Source organism: Pygoscelis adeliae, unplaced genomic scaffold, assembly GCF_000699105.1.
Source record: "Pygoscelis adeliae isolate BGI_AS28 unplaced genomic scaffold, ASM69910v1 Scaffold106, whole genome shotgun sequence".
Classification (NCBI taxonomy): Eukaryota; Metazoa; Chordata; class Aves; order Sphenisciformes; family Spheniscidae; genus Pygoscelis; species Pygoscelis adeliae.
This window is the reverse complement of record NW_008824939.1, coordinates 1240063-1259279: the sequence shown is the minus strand read 5'-3', so window position 1 is coordinate 1259279 and position 19217 is coordinate 1240063. Positions and strand designations below refer to the sequence as shown.

The 19217-nt window shown below is 37.2% G+C and overlaps 1 protein-coding gene across 1 annotated transcript in view; it reads left to right on the top strand.

The window, feature by feature from the left end:
* Positions 1 to 19217, top strand: part of KCNH7 (potassium voltage-gated channel, subfamily H (eag-related), member 7) — a 245497-nt gene that overhangs the window by 155979 nt on the left and 70301 nt on the right. The window contains exons 4-6 of the mRNA XM_009325389.1: positions 6693 to 7117; positions 11360 to 11380; positions 14971 to 15185. Coding sequence (XP_009323664.1) covers positions 6693 to 7117; positions 11360 to 11380; positions 14971 to 15185 — 661 coding nt within the window. The remainder of the gene's footprint in view (positions 1 to 6692; positions 7118 to 11359; positions 11381 to 14970; positions 15186 to 19217) is intronic.

The window sequence follows — 19217 nt, the reverse complement described above, 5'->3', positions numbered from 1 at the left end:
CCCGAGGCCCAGCCAGTCCCCGAGCAACGGCCCCCCCCAGCCAGCTTCCCCCAGTTTATGTACTGAGCATGACGTCACATGGTATAGAATGTCCCTTTGGCCAGTTTGGGTCAGCTGTCCTGGCTGTGCCCCCTCCCAGCTTCTTGTGCACCTCCTCACTGGCAGAGTAGGGGAAGCTGCGAAGTCCTTGACTTAGTATAAACACTGCTTAGCAACAACTAAAACATCAGTGTGTTATCACATTATTCTCATGCTAAAGCCAAACCACAGCACTGTACCAGCTACTAGGAAGAAAATTAACTCTATCCCAGCCAAAAACAGGACAACATCCAAGGATATAACCATTCTGTCTTTTGAGGGAGACCCTGGGAACATTGTTCAGACTAAATTCACTGGTCAACCACACACAGCATAGTCCTACATGTAGCCAGAGACTTCATTCCCTTCTTTTCATGTTTTGGCATGCTACCTCAGAGGCCTATGTGTAGATGGGAGGATCTGGAACCATATTATTCTCTTAGCCATTCTCAATAGTACTTTTTAGGAGAAGTATGGCCTGAAGACAAAAATGTGCCATCACCAGCATAGAGATAAAACAACTTTCTCACTTACAAGGGAACATAAAGAAGATTGCTGTTGCTAATACTGATAAAACTCAAGTGCAACCTTAAATTTTAGAGAAAACTAAAAGAAGATGAACTGAAGTGCCAAAATTAAAGTAGACCGTACCAGAAGATAAAAAGATATGTGTGTATGCAGTATCTGAGAATTATAAATTTAAGCTTCTAAAGTCAATAGTTGGATATGCCTTCCTTTTCCTGCCTGAAAAGAAATGAAGATTATTTAATAAGCAGAGCAAGAAAATGATCCACTTACATATGCTTCTCTAAATTTGGGGGAAAAGAACCAAAAAAAAACCATAAATGGCTCTTGCTATAATTCTCTGTTCTAAGGCCTGCTGAGCCCAGACCGAAAATAAGGCAGCATCGCATGCCTCAGTGTTTGCATAGAGTACATTCAAGTATTTGTTGCTATTTTAGACTGTCAATGTTTAGGGATTCCATTTCTCAAAAGCAATTGTTTCCTTCAGTCTGTTGAATGAGTTGTTAGATGGTATTTCCAAGCCTTTGAGCAACAATTCAATAATTGCCTGTGTCTGTATTTCTGATAACCTAGATCCTGAAAATTCCTTGACAGTAGGCATTCAATTATCAGAAAAAATTTCAGCAAAGAGCTGACTTGTGCTCCTTTTGTAAAAGTAATTTTGCTCATTGTTTGGGAAAGTTTCAGAACAGTATTGTTGAATTAACCCATGCTCTGGAGCAGTCTGTCATAATTGACCTACCTTACCTGCCCTTGTCAAGGAAATCTCTCTCTGTTTAGAATAGGTTGATCTTTGTGGATATGTATGTTGTATTCTTTAATCTTGTATACTGAAAAAGTAACATGTTTCATATTACAGCCAGACCAGTAATCCACTATGATAAAACTATGCAAGACTTGATTTTCTTCAACACTTCACCACAGTTAACAGGTTGTACCAGAAGATGGGCTGCTCAGAGTTTGGTTTAGCTCTCAGCCTAGGACAAGTGGTACGTCATACCAGGAAACAGTTGGGACAGTTTCTACACCTCACTTAATTTATCTTGTGCAAACTTTTTGTGCATTTGAGCTCCTTTGATTTGATTTTGGAAAGTCTAAATCTAGAGAAGTTTGAGAGTCTAATAGACTAAATCTAGCTCCCAGCTAGGGAGCCTGAGACCAGCTACCACTTCTTTTCCCTTTGGTTGACTTATCTGAAAGCAGCTTCAGATACTGGTTTCTGGATAACTACTTCTCTGTATCAGCATGAAAGTAACAATGCTACTAGAGATGCTGCAAAAACTGACTGAGCAATTCTTTGAGGAGCCATCATTACCTCCCAGCTGCTATTTCTTAGGGCTACCCTTCTGCAGTGCTCACGATAGGAAACCAGGAATCCCATGCGCATAGACATGGGCTAAACAGACTTTGGGATAGCACATAGCATCTACCAGTAATCCTAAAACCACTAAAGAAATTGTGGTGAAAGTAAAGCTCTCTCAGTCGTAGGTGTTTCTCTGACTTTGCCACTGTGTCTAGTATGTAAGTATACATTTTCATCACTAGAAGTTTGAGGAGTACCTTCACTGTAGCAAGGCAATATTCAGGCCAAATATCATTTCCCTTCCTTGCACAGAACAGACAGGGGAATTACTTGCCACACAAGTGTATTGTGTTACTAAAGAAATCCTTATTCAGACATGTTTTTGCTGGAATACCCCGTTTTCAAAATGAAATTTGTATTGATGGGACAGGAAATTTGCAACCGTGATCATAACTGTTAATAAGGTCTTTTTGGAACCAATTTTCATTCTTTTTTTTTTCCCCCGCCACAAAATTCTGTATGACAGTATTTAGTGTTTAAGAATTGCAATTTTCCATTAATGTTAACATTTCCCATTTCAATACTTATGGAAAAGCAAGGCTATTAATTTTTCTTATCAAGATAGGCTTTTTTCCTACACTTTTTTCACAAAATTATTAACTAAAACATTTTATTTCCATGAATTCTAAATATCTTCTCCTTTGATCTCCCAAACTATGAGAGAGAATTAAAAAAGGCTTTCAGAAAGCAAGAAAAGTCGATTTGAGTTTGGGACTTCGGAGATAACTACCTCTGCGAACCCTTTAGAAGTGTCCTTTCTTATGTGCAGTATATTTTTGGACTGAATTCTACTATTTAGAAACTCTAAGGGTTAGCTGAGATGGCACAGAGAATAAATGCAACCAGAAGATTAACTCATTTGCAAATTACTTATTCAGTGAAGCAAGGTTTGAAAGGAGGAGGTGGAATGTAAGCCTGGAATTGTGACTCAGACTCAACTGCTTTCCTCAATTGCTCTTAGCAAGCCAAAATTATACAAATCTCTGACTCAGCATTAAGAACTTGGCAATCTAGTCTTCAACTTCAATAAAACATAAGGATTTTAATGTAACATTATCTGTATATTTATAGTAAATAGCTAGTTCCATCTTAAAAATGTTTCAGTATTGTAAGCCAAGATAAATCTACTCTGACACTGTCCCTACACAAAGCAGGGGTTGTCCACTTTCAAACAAAAGATTTTACCCCATAAACAGCATGCCAGGAAAGCTTCCACTGACCCTTCTGGTCTACACTGGGACAGCGGGCCTGGGGCCATTAATTTTGCTTCATGACAAATTGTATTATTACTGAGCTGAGCAAGGAAGTGTAATGTAAACTAGACAAATTCTGAATGGGCCTCCTGATTGCTTTAGCTGCAGTACTGCAGGAGAGAGCTGAATGTCCAACACATCATATAGATCATTATCTATAAACTGAAGAAGAATAACAATACTCCTCCTCTAAAGAATATTCAAATTAAAAAGCAGGAAATAGTGATTTTAACATTGAGACCATTTATTACAGTTTATAGAAGAATAGCAAAAAGCTACTCATTTAAGTTTTCTATTTCATGCCCAAGAGTCTTAGCAAGAAGCAAAATTCTCACTGAGTATTATTTCCAGCTGAACTGCAGTTAGACAGCTAAATCAGTAATGCAGTGTAACATGGTCATATTAACTTGGTGAAGCAGAAAAGACCATCTGCACCACCAGGAATATGACTAAAATAGAGTGCCAGCAAAAAGCCTTTAACAGTCTCTAATGCCAGAAAACCTTATGAATGGTATTTTTAAGAAGTTCATTGTAATTGATAAAAAAGGAATTATAGTATTTGTTTCACTTTTGATGCAATAAGTTTTCAAAATTGATTTATAAACTGCTTTACAACTCAATTCCACATGCATTTAAAAAGAGTATTTTTTATGTACTTCACTAATTTCAACTGTAAGCAATTTGTTCAAGTATACTTAGTAAGTTAGAAGAAATATGCATGTTCCCAACATGCACTCTGCTGAATATCACTGTGCAGACTGAAAATTGGCACCTCTAGCTGCTGTTTAAAACATGCATGACTCTGGTTTTATGCAATAGAGATTTCTGTCTACTGTACTGTTGTGTGCATATATGCATTAGAGTAATAGATTCAATGCTAAATATTTGGAATTCAACAAGCTTTTTCAGAAATTGTCAAGGAAGAAAAAGGAAGATTGTTACATGGATTGATATTTTAAAGTAGGGCAAAAAGGGTGGAAATAATGGTCAGATTTCTAAATACTGAGATGTTATCAGAAGGATCTCACAGGTTCTTTATTATTTAATTTAATACATTTTCAATTACTTGGATAAAAAAGGTGCAAACAGCGAGATGAGAATGTTTGCAGATGTCACAAAATTATTCAGAATATGATATGAGATTTACAGACATATCCTATGATACTGAGTGGCCGAGTGATAAAACAGCAAAGTAAATTTTTTACAGACATAGAGACTAAATTATCTGTTACCAATCAAGAAAGAAATCTCTCAGCTGTTGTGAAAATATCTTAAATTAGCACAGGCTAGGAAGATAACTCAAAAAGGCAATCAAATATTAGGAATTATAACGAAAGGAACTAAGATCAAAACAAAAAGCTGTTATGTCACTGCACTGATCCCTGGGTCTGGGAGTAGCTCAGGCCACTGTCAAAAATGATTACATTAGAAATGAAAAGGAACTGAGAAGAGTGAGAAGGATGATCAGAGGTACACGATACCTGCGTTACACTAGCATTCTTCAGCTTGGAAAAGAGGTATACAAAGAGGAATGCAACAGATATAGGAAAAGCTATAAACATTATTGAGACTATAAAAAGGGAGCAATTATTAGCTATTTTTCATATCATAAGATCTAGCACCCTCCCCACGGCAACAGGCTTATAGCAAGCAAGGGGAAGTACTTTTTCACAAAGGTATGCTAAAATTATGGAACTGTTTCCTATAGGATGCTTTGCAGATCAAAGTACAACTGTGTTTCAAAAGCACTGAGACAAATTCATGGAAGAAAGGTACACCAAGCATTCAGTTTGTTTTGAACACAATCTCTGTCTCAGAAAGTTTCTGAACTGCAGATAGGCAGAAACTGAGTAAATTTACTGGGAGAAATAACACGATGTAGTGGTTCTTAAACTCCTTCTCCATGTATCCACTACTGGAAAATACCAGACGTCCAACAGTGTGCTAGATGGACCTGTGGTGTCATTTAGTATAGCAACTTTAGCTCTTAAACAGGTTTTCCTTTAAGAAGAGCAGGGCACTCTCACTTTCATTCATTTAGAATTCAAAATACATTCAATACTAAATATATAGGACATTCATTTTAAAACATTAAATTATTAAGCTGTGCCGTCAATTGCTCTACACTTACTGTTGGGCATAGGCATCAATGAAAGACTATTTCAAAACATTTCAGTATGGGATGATAAATTTCAGTGCTAAATATTAATGAATGTTAGCTAGCTACAAATGCTGGCAATTAAAACTAACTGAAAAAAAATGAAATCTTATCCCAAACAGAATTTCTTATCCCAATAAGAGGGAATAACAAGACATTTTGAGATGTCCTCTGAGAAATCATTTTGCTATTGATTCACTGTGGAAAACACTCATGTAGCAAAGTGATGAGTGACAAGAAGCTATCAGATAAGTCAGGCCGTTTATGCAATGACATCTGATCATTTTAATTATTTCAATTATTTTATTTTGTTAATTTTTTTTTTAACATTTCTTTTTCGAAACTGTTTACTATGTTTTCTGTACATCAGAAGTCCCTGTGCCTCCATCTGTGAGCTGTATTACACAATACCTTAAAATATTTGTTATCTGGGTTTGGTTTTTTTACAGGGACAGTCTGTAGATTGTACAGGTTTTCCCCTAGATTTTCTTTATTTGCACCATATTTTACACTTCCTCTCAGCTACTGATATTTCTTACCATTACACAAAGTTGTTCGTTTTCCACACACTCAGAATAGCTTACCCTGCCATTCAATATACCAAGCCCAACTAAGACCACACCTATGGAAATGTACAAAAGATAATTGCATCGTATAGGTGCAACCGAGGCTTGAGAGGTGTGTCGCTGTTTTTTCTTCCTGCGTGTTCCTTTACTTTTCATTTTAAATTCATTCAAAATAAGTGTTTCATTTCCACTTAAAATGTAAGTAAGTATTGGAAAGGATTGTGGCAAAACTGATAACTTATTTTTCTTTCTTGAAGGATTAGCACTGATATCTTCCTGTTTAATTTGTAGCCAATAAATCAACAAATCAGCAGTACACTATTAAGCACATGGAGTTCCACTAATAATAGAATCCACAAATACCTATTTCAGGACAACAGCTACTAAGCAAAGTAGTTCGACATTTTTATAGATGTATAGATTTTTAATTTAGAAAGGACCATCAGAACAGATAACCTTATCTCTTTTAAAACAGACTGTAGAATCAATGCTGCTATCCCTATTCTGAGCTCAATAACTTAGGTCTGACTGAAGTACGAAATCCTTTAACACCATGACTATAACAAACGTAGCTATATAATATTTCCATATTTGCACATTCCATTGCTAAGCATTGTAATTTATTAGGAATAGGTCAATTATTTATAGTTGTTATTATTATGCACTCTGTGTGTGAAAAAAGCAGATTTTCATGACAAGAAACTAATATGTAATATTTTCTTCTTTTGTATGCATTTACATGCAGGCAGACTTCTTGGGTTCCGGTTACCTGGATTGAGACTTTTAACATACAGAAAGCAGTCCTTACCACAGGAAGACCCTGATGCAGTGATAGTCGATTCATCTAAGCACAGCGATGACTCAGTGGCTATGAAGCACTTTAAATCACCTACAAAAGAAAGCTGTAGTCCTTCAGAAGTGGATGATACAAAAGCACTGATTCAACCCAGTAAATGTTCGCCTTTGGTTAATATATCAGGACCTCTTGACCATTCATCACCTAAACAGCAATGGGACAGACTTTACCCTGACATGATACAGACAAGCAATCCACTGACCCATTCCAGATCAAAGGAAAGCATTTGTAGTATACGGAGAGCGTCTTCAGTACATGACATAGAAGGCTTTAACGTCCATCCCAAGAACATTTTTAGGGACCGTCACGCAAGCGAAGGTATGGTAGAAAGTCAATCAGTATTCTCTGATGTACTAAGAAAGGAATTATTGCAATTTTTCATAGTAATTATCATCACTTTGTAAGCAAAACTAAATATAATCAGCTGTATACATTCAAAGGCACACTAAAAAAAATATTAAGGGCCCAAATATGCCAGGCTTAATTACACTAAATACTGCTTTTCATGTCTAAGCAGACCAATGAAATCATGGGGTTGCTCTTAGAGTACCATCTGCCTTCTGTAGAGAGATATAGCAAAATCGGGCCCAACATTCCTAAACCTAATATTGGTATTTGGGGAAAAAAAATCAGATGATCAAGTTAAAATTGCACACACAGTTCTGCCCCATACTCACATATATTCAATGGTCTTTGACTGTATGAAATCCTACTTCAGAGACTGATCAATTTATTTTTCTTAAATCTGTAACGTGTACATTGTATATTCACTAATTCAACACTGAGACATGCTTTTTCCCTCGCACTGGAGAAAATATCCTCAGCAACTCCATTGAAATGCTTTGTGTAACGCTTAGTGAAATGGTAAAATGTGTAGTGTTAAATTCATGTAAGCGATTTTCTCTTTGTGTTAGTATATTCTTGCAACCAGCAAAATTTACAAAGATGTTTTCTCTGTCTTCTTTTTCTACTGTCCCTCCTAATTACGCAAAGTCATGGAGCGTGGTCCATGAGTTCTTGTTGGAAACAGGGAGTTTGAGAAACTTGGCAAACAGCTTAGCAAACAGAGGTTTGAAAGCCCTGCGAATGGAAAGGCACCTTTGAAACTCGCTTTTGCAGAGGAGTGCCACATATATAATACTTTTGCAGCTACTGATGGTCTAATGACTTGAATTGCCTACTTTTTATTCAAGCCAGATGACAAGGAATGTATGTGGAATATTTTAAGATTTCAAAATCATATGTCATGGAAGACTGTGCACAGATTCATAAATTAGCAAGAAAATGGATTTTCATTTTCAATGATTGCCTGTTTTTCTCCTATTCATTGTCTGCAAGTGTAAAATTCCTTTAAGTTCTCCTGCCTTCTGGAAGGTCCACATCAAGGGCTCTTTGCTTCTGTACATCTCCTAAAATATAAGTCTGAATGCTCCTCTGCCACCTAGATTAACTCCTAGACTAGCAGAACTAATTATTCCTTCCAGTTACTCTTCCTGTATTAAATATAATGGTTAAATACTTCATTTCTCATTTCTGTTTCTTTTGGACTCTGATTTTTTTCAGCTCAAATGAACCTGAAAATTCAATTAAATCCATCCTAAACCATACCACTTTGCTATATTTCATGTTCACATTCAAGCCAAGATTTAAAGATCAGGATGTAGAGGCAAAAATCTCCAAGGCTGAACCTTGGCATGTCTTTTGGGCCATTGCATAAGTTTCATCTTCATTTCAACTTCCCCAGATATTTAAACTAACCTTTCAAATAAAACACATTTAAAGGTATCTGTTTTGTCAATTTCTATTTTCAGAAGTTATTCTCATTAAAGCACTTCCCAATTGACCATTCTTCATATAGTTATATGATGAAAATATGTAAAAATCAATTTGAATCTTTGGTTATGGTGGTACAAAGCTCATGAAGAAATAGCTACATAATTTAGTACTTGCTGTGTGGAGGAGCAAAAATTTCTAGCTCCATTTCTCTGAATAATATTTTTCAAATGTTAAATACTAAGGAAAATAAATTCTACTATGAGGAGTCAATAATCCATTTGAATTCCTATGGCCTCTCACGTGATGTGATCATTTACAGTGTAAACAGATAAAACACTGCCACTCTGATTTCACTCTGCATAAGCTACAAAATAGTAGAGAATCTGGCCCTAAGTTTAGGTCATACATATGCATTCTAAAAAAGTACAGCAGAACAGAGGATGGCTCTCAGAATTGCATTAGAATTAGTAACCATCCTTGATGCCATCTGCTTCCAAGCATATTAGAATTTGGCACCTTATGCTGAAAAGATGTTTAAATTTAGCCAGCAAGTCCTGCTTGCCTTACTCAACAGTGAGCTGTAAAACCCTATTGTTGCTATAAAATTATCCATGCAAGTTAGGCAACCAGAATTCAGCCTAAATCATCTTCTCTGGACTCGCAGATTCTGAGCAGAAGCTGTAGATACTGTACTGGAGAATGTAAAGCCATAGGCAAAAGTAAAGTAAAATAAGTAAAAGTAAACTACAGTCCCAACAGGCTAAGTTATGGGGCCCTTGATGTTGCAAAATGTATTACCCAAGGAAGCATAAGGTTTAATATATTTCCTATTCCATTTTTGTTTTGTTTATTGATCCTAATAATTCTGAATTTTCCTGAATCTACTGAAAACTACTACTCTGTCTGAAAATGCAGTTCAGGATTCAGACTTATTTTTTTCTACCTCTTCCAGTTCAGATAATATTAATTGAATTGGCATAACAGAATTCTGACAGAAGAGAATAGCATTATTTAGCTCAATACTAATTGCAGTAATTCACCCACAGTCAAATTTATTTTTTTGGAAGATAAGGCAATTGAGAATATAAATTATTTCATGTGTAAAATTAATTTATGTAGCCTAGTTGCCTATCACTTTAAAATTATCATAGCTCTGGCCATTATATGCTGAAAGGTATTACAGTAAAAATGACAATTTAGGATTTTAAATTCATTTGAGCGTACTCAATTGAATTCCATTCCAAATTTGCCTATTTGACAGCAAAAGCAGCAGGGCAGGAACTGTGTCTTCCACCCACTGCCCAAACTCGAGCCAATGCCTTCTCACCTGAAATGCCAGCAATCCAGATTTTGCAGGCACGTTCAGGTTCACAGGCATGCTTCGGGAATTTTATTGTCTTCAGAAAGTGACCTCAGTAACATCCCCGCAGCCTTCTGAAAAAAAACAACAGGCTTTTGAGCCTCACTCAGCCTACAAAATCTGCATTACTGCTACAGACACCTGGCACAGAAAGGCGTCAGGCTGAGGGGAACTAAACACTCTCCCACACCCATGGTCCAAAGGGCACAGCTCAATGTCCCATGCTCCCCAGTCCTTGGGAAGCTGACGAAAAGCCAGAGAGGCAGCAGGTGCGACATGCTGCCACAGACAAGGCCTAATGTCACCTCCCATTCCCCTCACAGGAGAAGGCCATGGCCTTTCTCCAGAGCGGGGCTGAAGCAGGCCCTCTGCAGGGACACGGCTGCCGCTGGGGCAGGTCGGGGCACAGCCACCTCAGCCCTCAGAGGCGGCCTGTCAGCAGGGGACAACTGCAGGTGAATATAAGCTTGAGCCCAACGCACCTTTGAAAGCTGGTAAGCTGGTCACGGTGGCCGGCAGCATACAGGGGCAGGGCTGCATCCTGCGCCTGGCCCTTCGCTCCCTGCCAGCCCCCAGGGCCCTCGCCCACCCTCACACCCCCCTGAGCTGCCACAGCCGGGCAGGGGCACAACGTGAAAGGAGGGTGGCCTGTTGGTCATGTTGTACACCCATGAATAGGGGTGGCATCTACCTATCCACCTGTGTGGCTTCTTTAAAATCATAAATAACAATAATAACAACAACAACAATAATATTCTCCCTAAAGAGGTTTGCTCTCATGAGAGGATTCAGGGCTGAGTGTGCCTGTGAGGACAGAGAGCTTTGCCACTGTTACCTTGCAGAAAGGCTCCTAAGAGCTGAAGAAAGGCTTAAGGTATATCTTTCTCCTCAGTGTTTCTCCAGTATTTACTCAGAAAGGCGCTGCTCAGCTTGCTGCCATGGTAAAAACTTTTTCTTCTGTGAGTCCTGGGCAGGTGCGGGGCCTGGGGGTCTGTGCAGGGCTGTCTGTGCAGCCCCACATCCCACAAAGCCAGCCAGCCTGTGCCACCGCCCACAGCTGTGGGTGCCTCAGCCTCACTTAATTACGTGTGACTAATTACCACTTCATGGATTAGCACTTTTGACCTCCAACCCAGTGCCGGACTTGTGGAAAAACAATTTTGTCACGTTACTGTTAAGGCAAGTTAGCTACAGCCAGTCCTACTACCTGCTGATCTACTCCACACAGTTTTACAGATTATCTCTCAATTGTCAAAGTGACTTCATCTTGACTAAAAGTCTACGTAATATAATCAAGGAGGTGCAAAAATATTTCAATTCAAACCACATACGTATTTTGAAGCAATATTTTCTGCTTTTTCTGATGTAGATTTTAGTTGTCTTTTTTCTCTCTTTTTCTTCACTTTTATTATGCTGAAAACCAGACAATGGTCGCAATGTCAAAGGTAAAGTATACATCTAGACTGTACTTTCCAGTGTTTCAAACAGCCACACTTTTTGGCATGTTACTTTGCCTGCTGTATGAAATGTTCAAATGCAACATTCTCATGTTGATCTCTCTAGGGCCAGGTGCATTACTTAAATTATATTTGTTAAACACATAGTTATTCCCTTAACTATTGTCTCAAAGCACTAACTACCAATCCCTGGAAAAAGTGAAGGCATAGTTAAACAACCATTTAACTTAATTATCTGTTAATTCAAAAAAGGAAGGGAGGGAAATAGAACAAGTTATATAACTCAGTGCTGTTCTCCTTAAGCAGGCAAAACTTCTGTTGAAGCTACCAGGAGTTTTACCTGTGAAAGGTTGTATAATCGGGCAGGGCCACTAACAAACAATCTATTGTTATAAGTTGCTTAGTTTTCAGTTAACTATCTCAAAAATAAAATAATTGGTAATCAGGAGCCTTTTGGAAGTATCTTCACTTATTCCTCTTTTGTCTCCTTAAAACTAGTTTCACGTTCCTGGATGGCAGGGGGTATGGTTTCAAGCTTCCTGTAGTATTAAAATGTGCATGCATGAACTTCATTGCCAATTTCATGTCTAAATAATATTTAGTGCAGTTACAAAATTGTTTCTATTCACCAGCACTGAGCTACATCTTTTAGAAGCAATTTGAACATAATTCTTAAGTGACTTCCTCAATTTCTAGAAAACAATTACTAAAGTGTTCAGTTTAATTGCAATATTTGTAGCTATGTCTGAAAACTGGTTTGTGACTTCATGCATGATGCAAAAAGTGTGTGTACCTGATAAAGTCTTCTCTCTAAACTGCATGCAGTGCATGACCTAGATTCTGTAAAGCGACTCATGTACTATGAAATCATTACATTTGCTTCATGTGTATGTTGGCAAAATCTTGGGGAAAAAAATGCAGCCTCTGTACTGTAAAACAACTTGTATAAATGTATTTACTGCTGGTGAAAGATGATGGATTGACAGCTCAGGAGAGTGAAATCATTTCTCAGTGCATTGTGTAAGCAAGGACAATGGAATCCTACCATAAAAATGGGGAGCTCAAACTTAACCTTAAAGAATCTCCTTTGTAGGGTAGGCAGAAGTATGCCATTCTCCCTGCTTATTCAATTCTTGGCTGCTCTGCTGAAACTGTCAGTCAGGGTGCCAAGTAGTGTCAATTGTGACTGTGATTTGTTACGGCCCTCTTTTTCTGCTTCCTACTATAAGACTATAGCAAAGGTCCACTAGCTGTCAAGTATCAGCTCACTTAAGGTACTAACATCTTCCAGTTAATTACCATTATCTATGAGTTACATGTATACCTTTCACTACTTTTTAAAGCAAAAGAAGGTGGATAAAAAAAGCAAGGTTTTCTTCTCATGTGCAATTAACTTAAGCCTAATATCACACGCTAGGGCATGAGTCTTAGATAGCAAAGGAGAGAGTAATTCCCTTTGGAACAGAAGCAATAAAAGATTTAAATCCCAGAAAGCAAAACTTCAATACAATTTAAGCATCTATAAAGTTACTGTAAAAAAAAAAAATCTTATCTACTATCTACTCATGGATTTGCCTGAGCTCCCTTAGTTTCCTCTTACCTTCGAGTTCCTTAGGTATCAAGAACCTTGTTCATCTGACAAATGGCCCCAACTTGATACCCTGCTCATGTCTAAGCCTATTCAATATTCAAAAACTACTAATTGCTATGACAATGTAGGGAAGTAGAGCTGAAAAACTGAAGTCTGACCATACATACGTAGCACACGCCAGCCAGATTAGCCACTTCACTGATTTGTGAGGGGATTGTGAGCCCTGATTTATTTTGAAGACCACTTTTTAATAGACTCATGTAGATGATGTAAAAGATAGATTCAGGTCCTACCCGGGCCAAAAAGTGTTCAAGCACAATATTCCAATTCCTTGGTAGTGTCCTCAGTACCAGGCTTTTTAGCATTCCCTGTGGGAGAAAGGTAGTGCTTTCTTCCTTTTTCCAGTGAAGCTGTTCCACAAAGAATATACTAGGTTCGTTGGTCTAAGGAGAAAAAGAAGGACTGATTTTGTAGTTTAGTGGTTAGAGCGCTCACCCACAAATTTTTGTTTATCTTACATCAAATGATCATTGGACAAAATACAGAAAGTCTTGAGAGCAGAACCATGGGATTGATCTCTCCCAGGGGAGCACCTGAACTGTTAGCCTAGAGCATCGTGCCCTCCTTTGTCATCTTGAATTCCTTTCTGCACAGTAGTACAATTTGAAATGGAGTAGTAGAAGATTTTTATCTCCAGCCCAGATTAACATATAATTAGCATGAGTTTAGGAGGTAGAAAGCATGTGTATAAATCCTTTTAAGCTAAGAAAGCAAATTAAAAGTTTGGTTCTTCAGCAAGCATTCTAAGCCAGGTGTGAGGGAAGACCAGCCCTCACTTAAAGAATTTTACAAAAAAAAATAAAACAGTAGAATTCAGCACTGACTGAAGCATTTCCCCACAGCTATCTCCAGGCAGCTGGTTACTTTGAATTTCACTTGTTCACACATTGCAGATACAATCCAGCTGTTCCAGTGTTGACTCTGCAATTTACCTCATAGGCCTCAACCTGTCCCATTGGCTGTTCCTGAATCATAGCGCTCGTTCTTGTTTCCCTCCCAGGAAGACAAAATCCAAAAAAACAGTAGAAGAAAAAACATCACATTGTTGCCCATAATAGAATTAGAATGCAGTAAGGTTCTCATGTGGATCTGAGAAATACCCTTCGATCCCACACTTCAGATACATTGTTACTGACTGCAAGACCTGGATTTTTTCTTAAATCCATAACTGGAGCTAGTTATCGCTGGCTAAACATCTTTATAATTCTTTTTTCCAGTATTATTCTCAAAAGCAAATTTTCCTTACTATGAATATTTTTGGCTTCTGGACCAACTTTATGATGACAGTACAAAATAAGTAGACCGATCAGTTATATGGCTTTTTTGTTGTACAAAGAACTCTGTCCAATATTGAAAAGAATAATTATAATGGATATGTATCTCATGTAACTCATCTGGAGTTACTTGATGAGTCAACAGGGGTAGAGCAGGGGTCTACTCAATTTTCCAGTTTACCAAAAGGCGTTTTTGAACTAACTATCATGTAAGCATGAACAACAGTATGGATGTGATAATAGAGCAAAGGCTCAGTCCAGACACTCTTATATAATCATGTGTCCTATTTCTGCTTTTATAAACAAATGAGAATATAGTCTTTATATTCAGCCACAATTATAATGGAGCATACCAGCATACCCAGTAATATGAAAACAAGTAAGGATGGATGCATTATGTACTTTGCAATCCATTGACTTTATAAAAAATATTGGGGGCTATATGTAAAGGAAATTTCATTTTTACCTCCAATACTAAATTTGATTCTCATTAGCAATAGAGTTATTTTTAAAATGCAGATAATTTTTACTATTAACAAGTAGTATAGTGAAAAATAGTTTTAACTACACTTTTAACATATCCCACTTAAACATTAATGATAACTTATTTCTCTGCATTTGTCAAGTACTAAGTATGTGTTCTGATTTTTCAGGGCCTTTTAATCATATCAAGTCAAGTCTGTTGGGATCCACATCGGATTCAAATCTCAACAAATACAGTACAATCAACAAAATTCCTCAACTCACACTGAACTTTTCAGATATCAAAAGTGAAAAAAAATCTTCATCTCCTCCTTCTTCGGAGAAAGCAATTATTGCACCTAAGGTGAAAGACCGAACGCACAATGTAACAGAGAAGGTTACCCAGGTAAGGTAATACCCATTATTTTAGTTCCTTTTCAGTTTTGTGGAGCCAATTAGCAGTGTATTCAATAGATTGTTACTCTTTTCATGAATGATTTGGATATCTCCAAGACAATTTGAGGGTTTTGAGCCGTTACTTACTTTACCTCCAATTCAATTGCACATGCAATAGTTTACAACATTAATGATACTGCTAACAAACAAAACTTTTCAGGTCTAGATTTTTCAATGGAAAAAAGCTGTAGTATGCACCAAATGCCCCAAATAAATCCACTAATTTCAGTGATTCCAGTCAGCCATAAATGTTAGTTTCATTCTTTTTTCTTTTTCTCAGCTTTATGAATTGCTGATTAGTGCAAGGCACAACTTGATAACAAATGGTAGGTGATTGTGCCACTGGTATAGGTATCATAGTTACATCTTGTAATTTCTGTTCCAGTTCTTTGGCTTTTCACAATGCTCTTTCCTGTGAGTATTTTTTTCCATATATGTACATCACAAAGCCTGTCACTATGAAAAGCAGATACCTTTGGACTGAATGTATGATATATTCTGTCATACTTGGGAATGAGGCATACAGTTGAAACAAAACTGAAAAGAATTCAAGATACCATATTTCTTCACTCTAAGACAGATACAGTGGCCTCTGAAGGCAACAGAACTTTTCAGCTAAATTCAGGATCACTATTACATTTGTGTTGTAATGTCATATGGAGATTGGCAAGGACAGGTTACCAAGGTGCAACATACTGAAAAAAAATATTAAGACATGACAGTATACCAACTAACTTTTATGGTCTTAGAAAGCAGAGAGTCAGCCCTTAAATGTCCATCCACTGACAGACTGAAAGAGGTTAGAAGTGCTTCGTATTAGAATGCAGATAGATATTCCATAAGGAAGATCTTGCCAAGAGTAGCTTTTGACTTACTGCTGACCTGCCTTCCATAGACCAGACTGCGGCTTCTCTGCATTGGTACTATGCCAAATATTTTCCATGCTCCTACTCCCTTTGATGGATATAAAAAGGAATGTATTGTACACCCTCCTAGAGAAATAGAGATAAAAGTTCTATCAGTTCTATCTTGAGATCAGTTAGTGCCTAAAAAGTAATGGGATTTTTATCTTTCATATATTTTGTCTTTGATAGCTAACTTGAATCTGCAACCATTGTACTTTCTTCCCTGGTCAGTTGTGAAAGATTTAATCTCTTCTGGATCCATTTTGATATGTTTTAAATTATTCATAGTAGTTATACATAGAAATCTTTTCACAGATAATATGGCAAAAAGTCAAGCTGCATTAAAAAGACTAATTTTTGTAAGTTATGTAAGCATAAGTCAAGCTTGACTGTTTTTTTCAAAATTCTGGCTGGCTAATTAGTGCCAGAGTGCCAAGTTTCTATATACTAATGACACTGTTATGGAGGGGGAAAAAAAAAATTAAAAAAAATCTCCAAACAACTTAGATATTATGAAAAGGTCCCATAGAAATGACTTGGATCAGCTAAACCTTCCAGGAACATTGATACTAACTAAATTCAAAATTAAATTTTAAATGCTCTATAAAATCTTTCCACTTCACAAAAGACTTCCAATTTAATTTGACATTGGTTTATGTCCTTTTCTAGAACTATCTCAACCAATGTGTAGAGTACAATTTGTGTAGCAAACTTTGATAATATACCATTCATCGTAACTGGAAAGAATTCCCCACAGCTGTTCCTTTCTCTCTTATTATATTGTTACCAATGTTTTTAGTTGCTGCTGCAGCCTAAACTCTAGGATTAGGTACAGGGAGAAGCTCCTAGGAGATATAAATAAATGTACGTCTATTCAATTCGATCATCAAAGATCTAGTCATTCATGATTTGGATTAGAAATAGACATTTAGAAGATGAAAGTGGCTAGTTTTAGTCCTGTCTATGTTTCTAATCCCCAGTGATTTCAAAATGTTTTATAAGAGTCAGCACTCTCTTTAAAATCTAAATCTCTCTGTAAAACTTGTCGTAGGTCCATAGATCCATTTTGTATCTGCAGAATAGTGGAAAAGTGGGTTTGGAAGGTTTGAGCACAGTGTTGAACATAGAATATGGCAGAAAAGTCAGATGAGATAATTAAGATATGTTCATGCTGGCACAGGCCTCCGATATGTAAATCTGTGAAACAGCATCAAAAATGTACAGAGGGCAATATGACCTATTTAATCTGTGGGACAATATCATTAAAAGAGCAAATGAATATAAAATGGCCATGGTAAGTTAAAAGGTCACCCTTAATCAGAGTAGTGACATCCTGAAATAGTCTTCTAATAAAAGAAGTTAGGGCAGGAATTCCAAATGTCTTTAGACAGAGCCTGAGAAATGTAGTAAAGGGATAGATAACATGATGTACTTTTCAAGGATTGCAGGACTTGGTGACATGGAAGGCCACTTCCAGTCACATATTGCACCATCCAAACATCCATCCATCTCTTTATACTCCTCATTGTGTATCTCTCTCCCTTTCCTTTCCTCAGCTTTGCTGAGAAATTTGGTCCTGCTGCTATAACCTGACATTTCCACTACTGTCGCTCTTCTCACTGTGCAACTCAAAATGTAGAGACATAGACTCTGGTATGCACCACACTAAGGTATCAGTGAGCCTCACAGTTGGATCACTGCACTCTGGATTCTCTCTCATGCATCAGTAATATCAAAACGAGTATCAGCATCACAGGATACAAGAACAAGTTCTTTCCAGAGATAACAGCTGTATGACTTTTGTCATATCCAAAAGCTGGAGAAGTAATTCAGGTAGTGAAGACAGTGAAAAAGGAGTAGGCACATCGCTAGCTTCACAAGGTAGAGGAAGAATAATGAATAAAATAAGTAGAAGAGTCATGGCCATTGTGTTTAGAGGAAGCGATATGCATTTAAAGAGGAGTGAGAAGCTTTAGCAGTAAGATTTTAGTGGAATAAATTAGGAGCAGATGGGAGAAAAAAGTTTAGAAAATAATTTCAGAAGGAACAGAAGATGTTGTGGGGACAGTGGTTGATACTTTGAGTGAAAAATATGAACTTTGAAATGCAGGTGGAGAAAATGACATTTCACTTCAGAATTTAATAAATAAATAAATAAATAAATAAATAAATAAAATCCTCAGCATCTTACCTCTTAAGTAATACAAATAAATTAATCTCTTCAAAAAGAGTTAGATTATAAATTCTACTGCAAAGACCCTTAAAATATTGTCTTACTACATAGCAGGAGTGTTCAGGACATTATGTAGAGATGAATATTGCCTTAAGATATAGCTTGCAGTGAAGTGCCACACATGTGATGGTCCTGACTAAGTAGATACCCAGATCTCTTTCACCTGGGTCTTCGCTGACCAAAACTCCTTGTGTAATGCAGAGTAGCATATCATCTTCTGGATGCCTGTTTCTGCATAACATTGACTTTTACCGAGAGGAATAGCCCAGTAGTAGCTGTCAGATAGCCCTTACTGAAAAATTGGCATTGTCACATCCCAATGCAGATATTTGTCACTAAAATTAAATTCCACTTTACTAGCAGTTGGGGTTTTTTAATGTTTCACATTATGATTTCCAGAGGTGCTAAGCTAGACTATCTTCTAGAAGAGTCTCAACTTACTTTTTTTCATTATTCTTTTTTTTGACAGTCTGTTCAGGGGGACAGTCCAATTTCTGCATTCTTTTGCACTGACAGGTTCAGATGGGGTCCTGACACTGATTGTTAGAAAGAGACAAGTCTTCCCAGAGGCACAAAAAGTAGACTTTTATTAAAGAAAGCAGTGGGTCAAGAATTTGACATCTGTCCCTTAACATTTTTGATTAATTCATAAAGGGGACTTCTGGCCTTAAAATTACAGCGTGCAGAGGCGCAACAGTAAGTGATTTTATCTTTTGTTTAAATACTGATTTATTTTAAATCTTCTTACACATCCAGTTCCCACTGAGGTATGGCTCCAATGCTGTGAACTCTGTTGTGAACAGACTCAGAGCAGCATGAAGATTAGAATAGTCAGTACCTATGT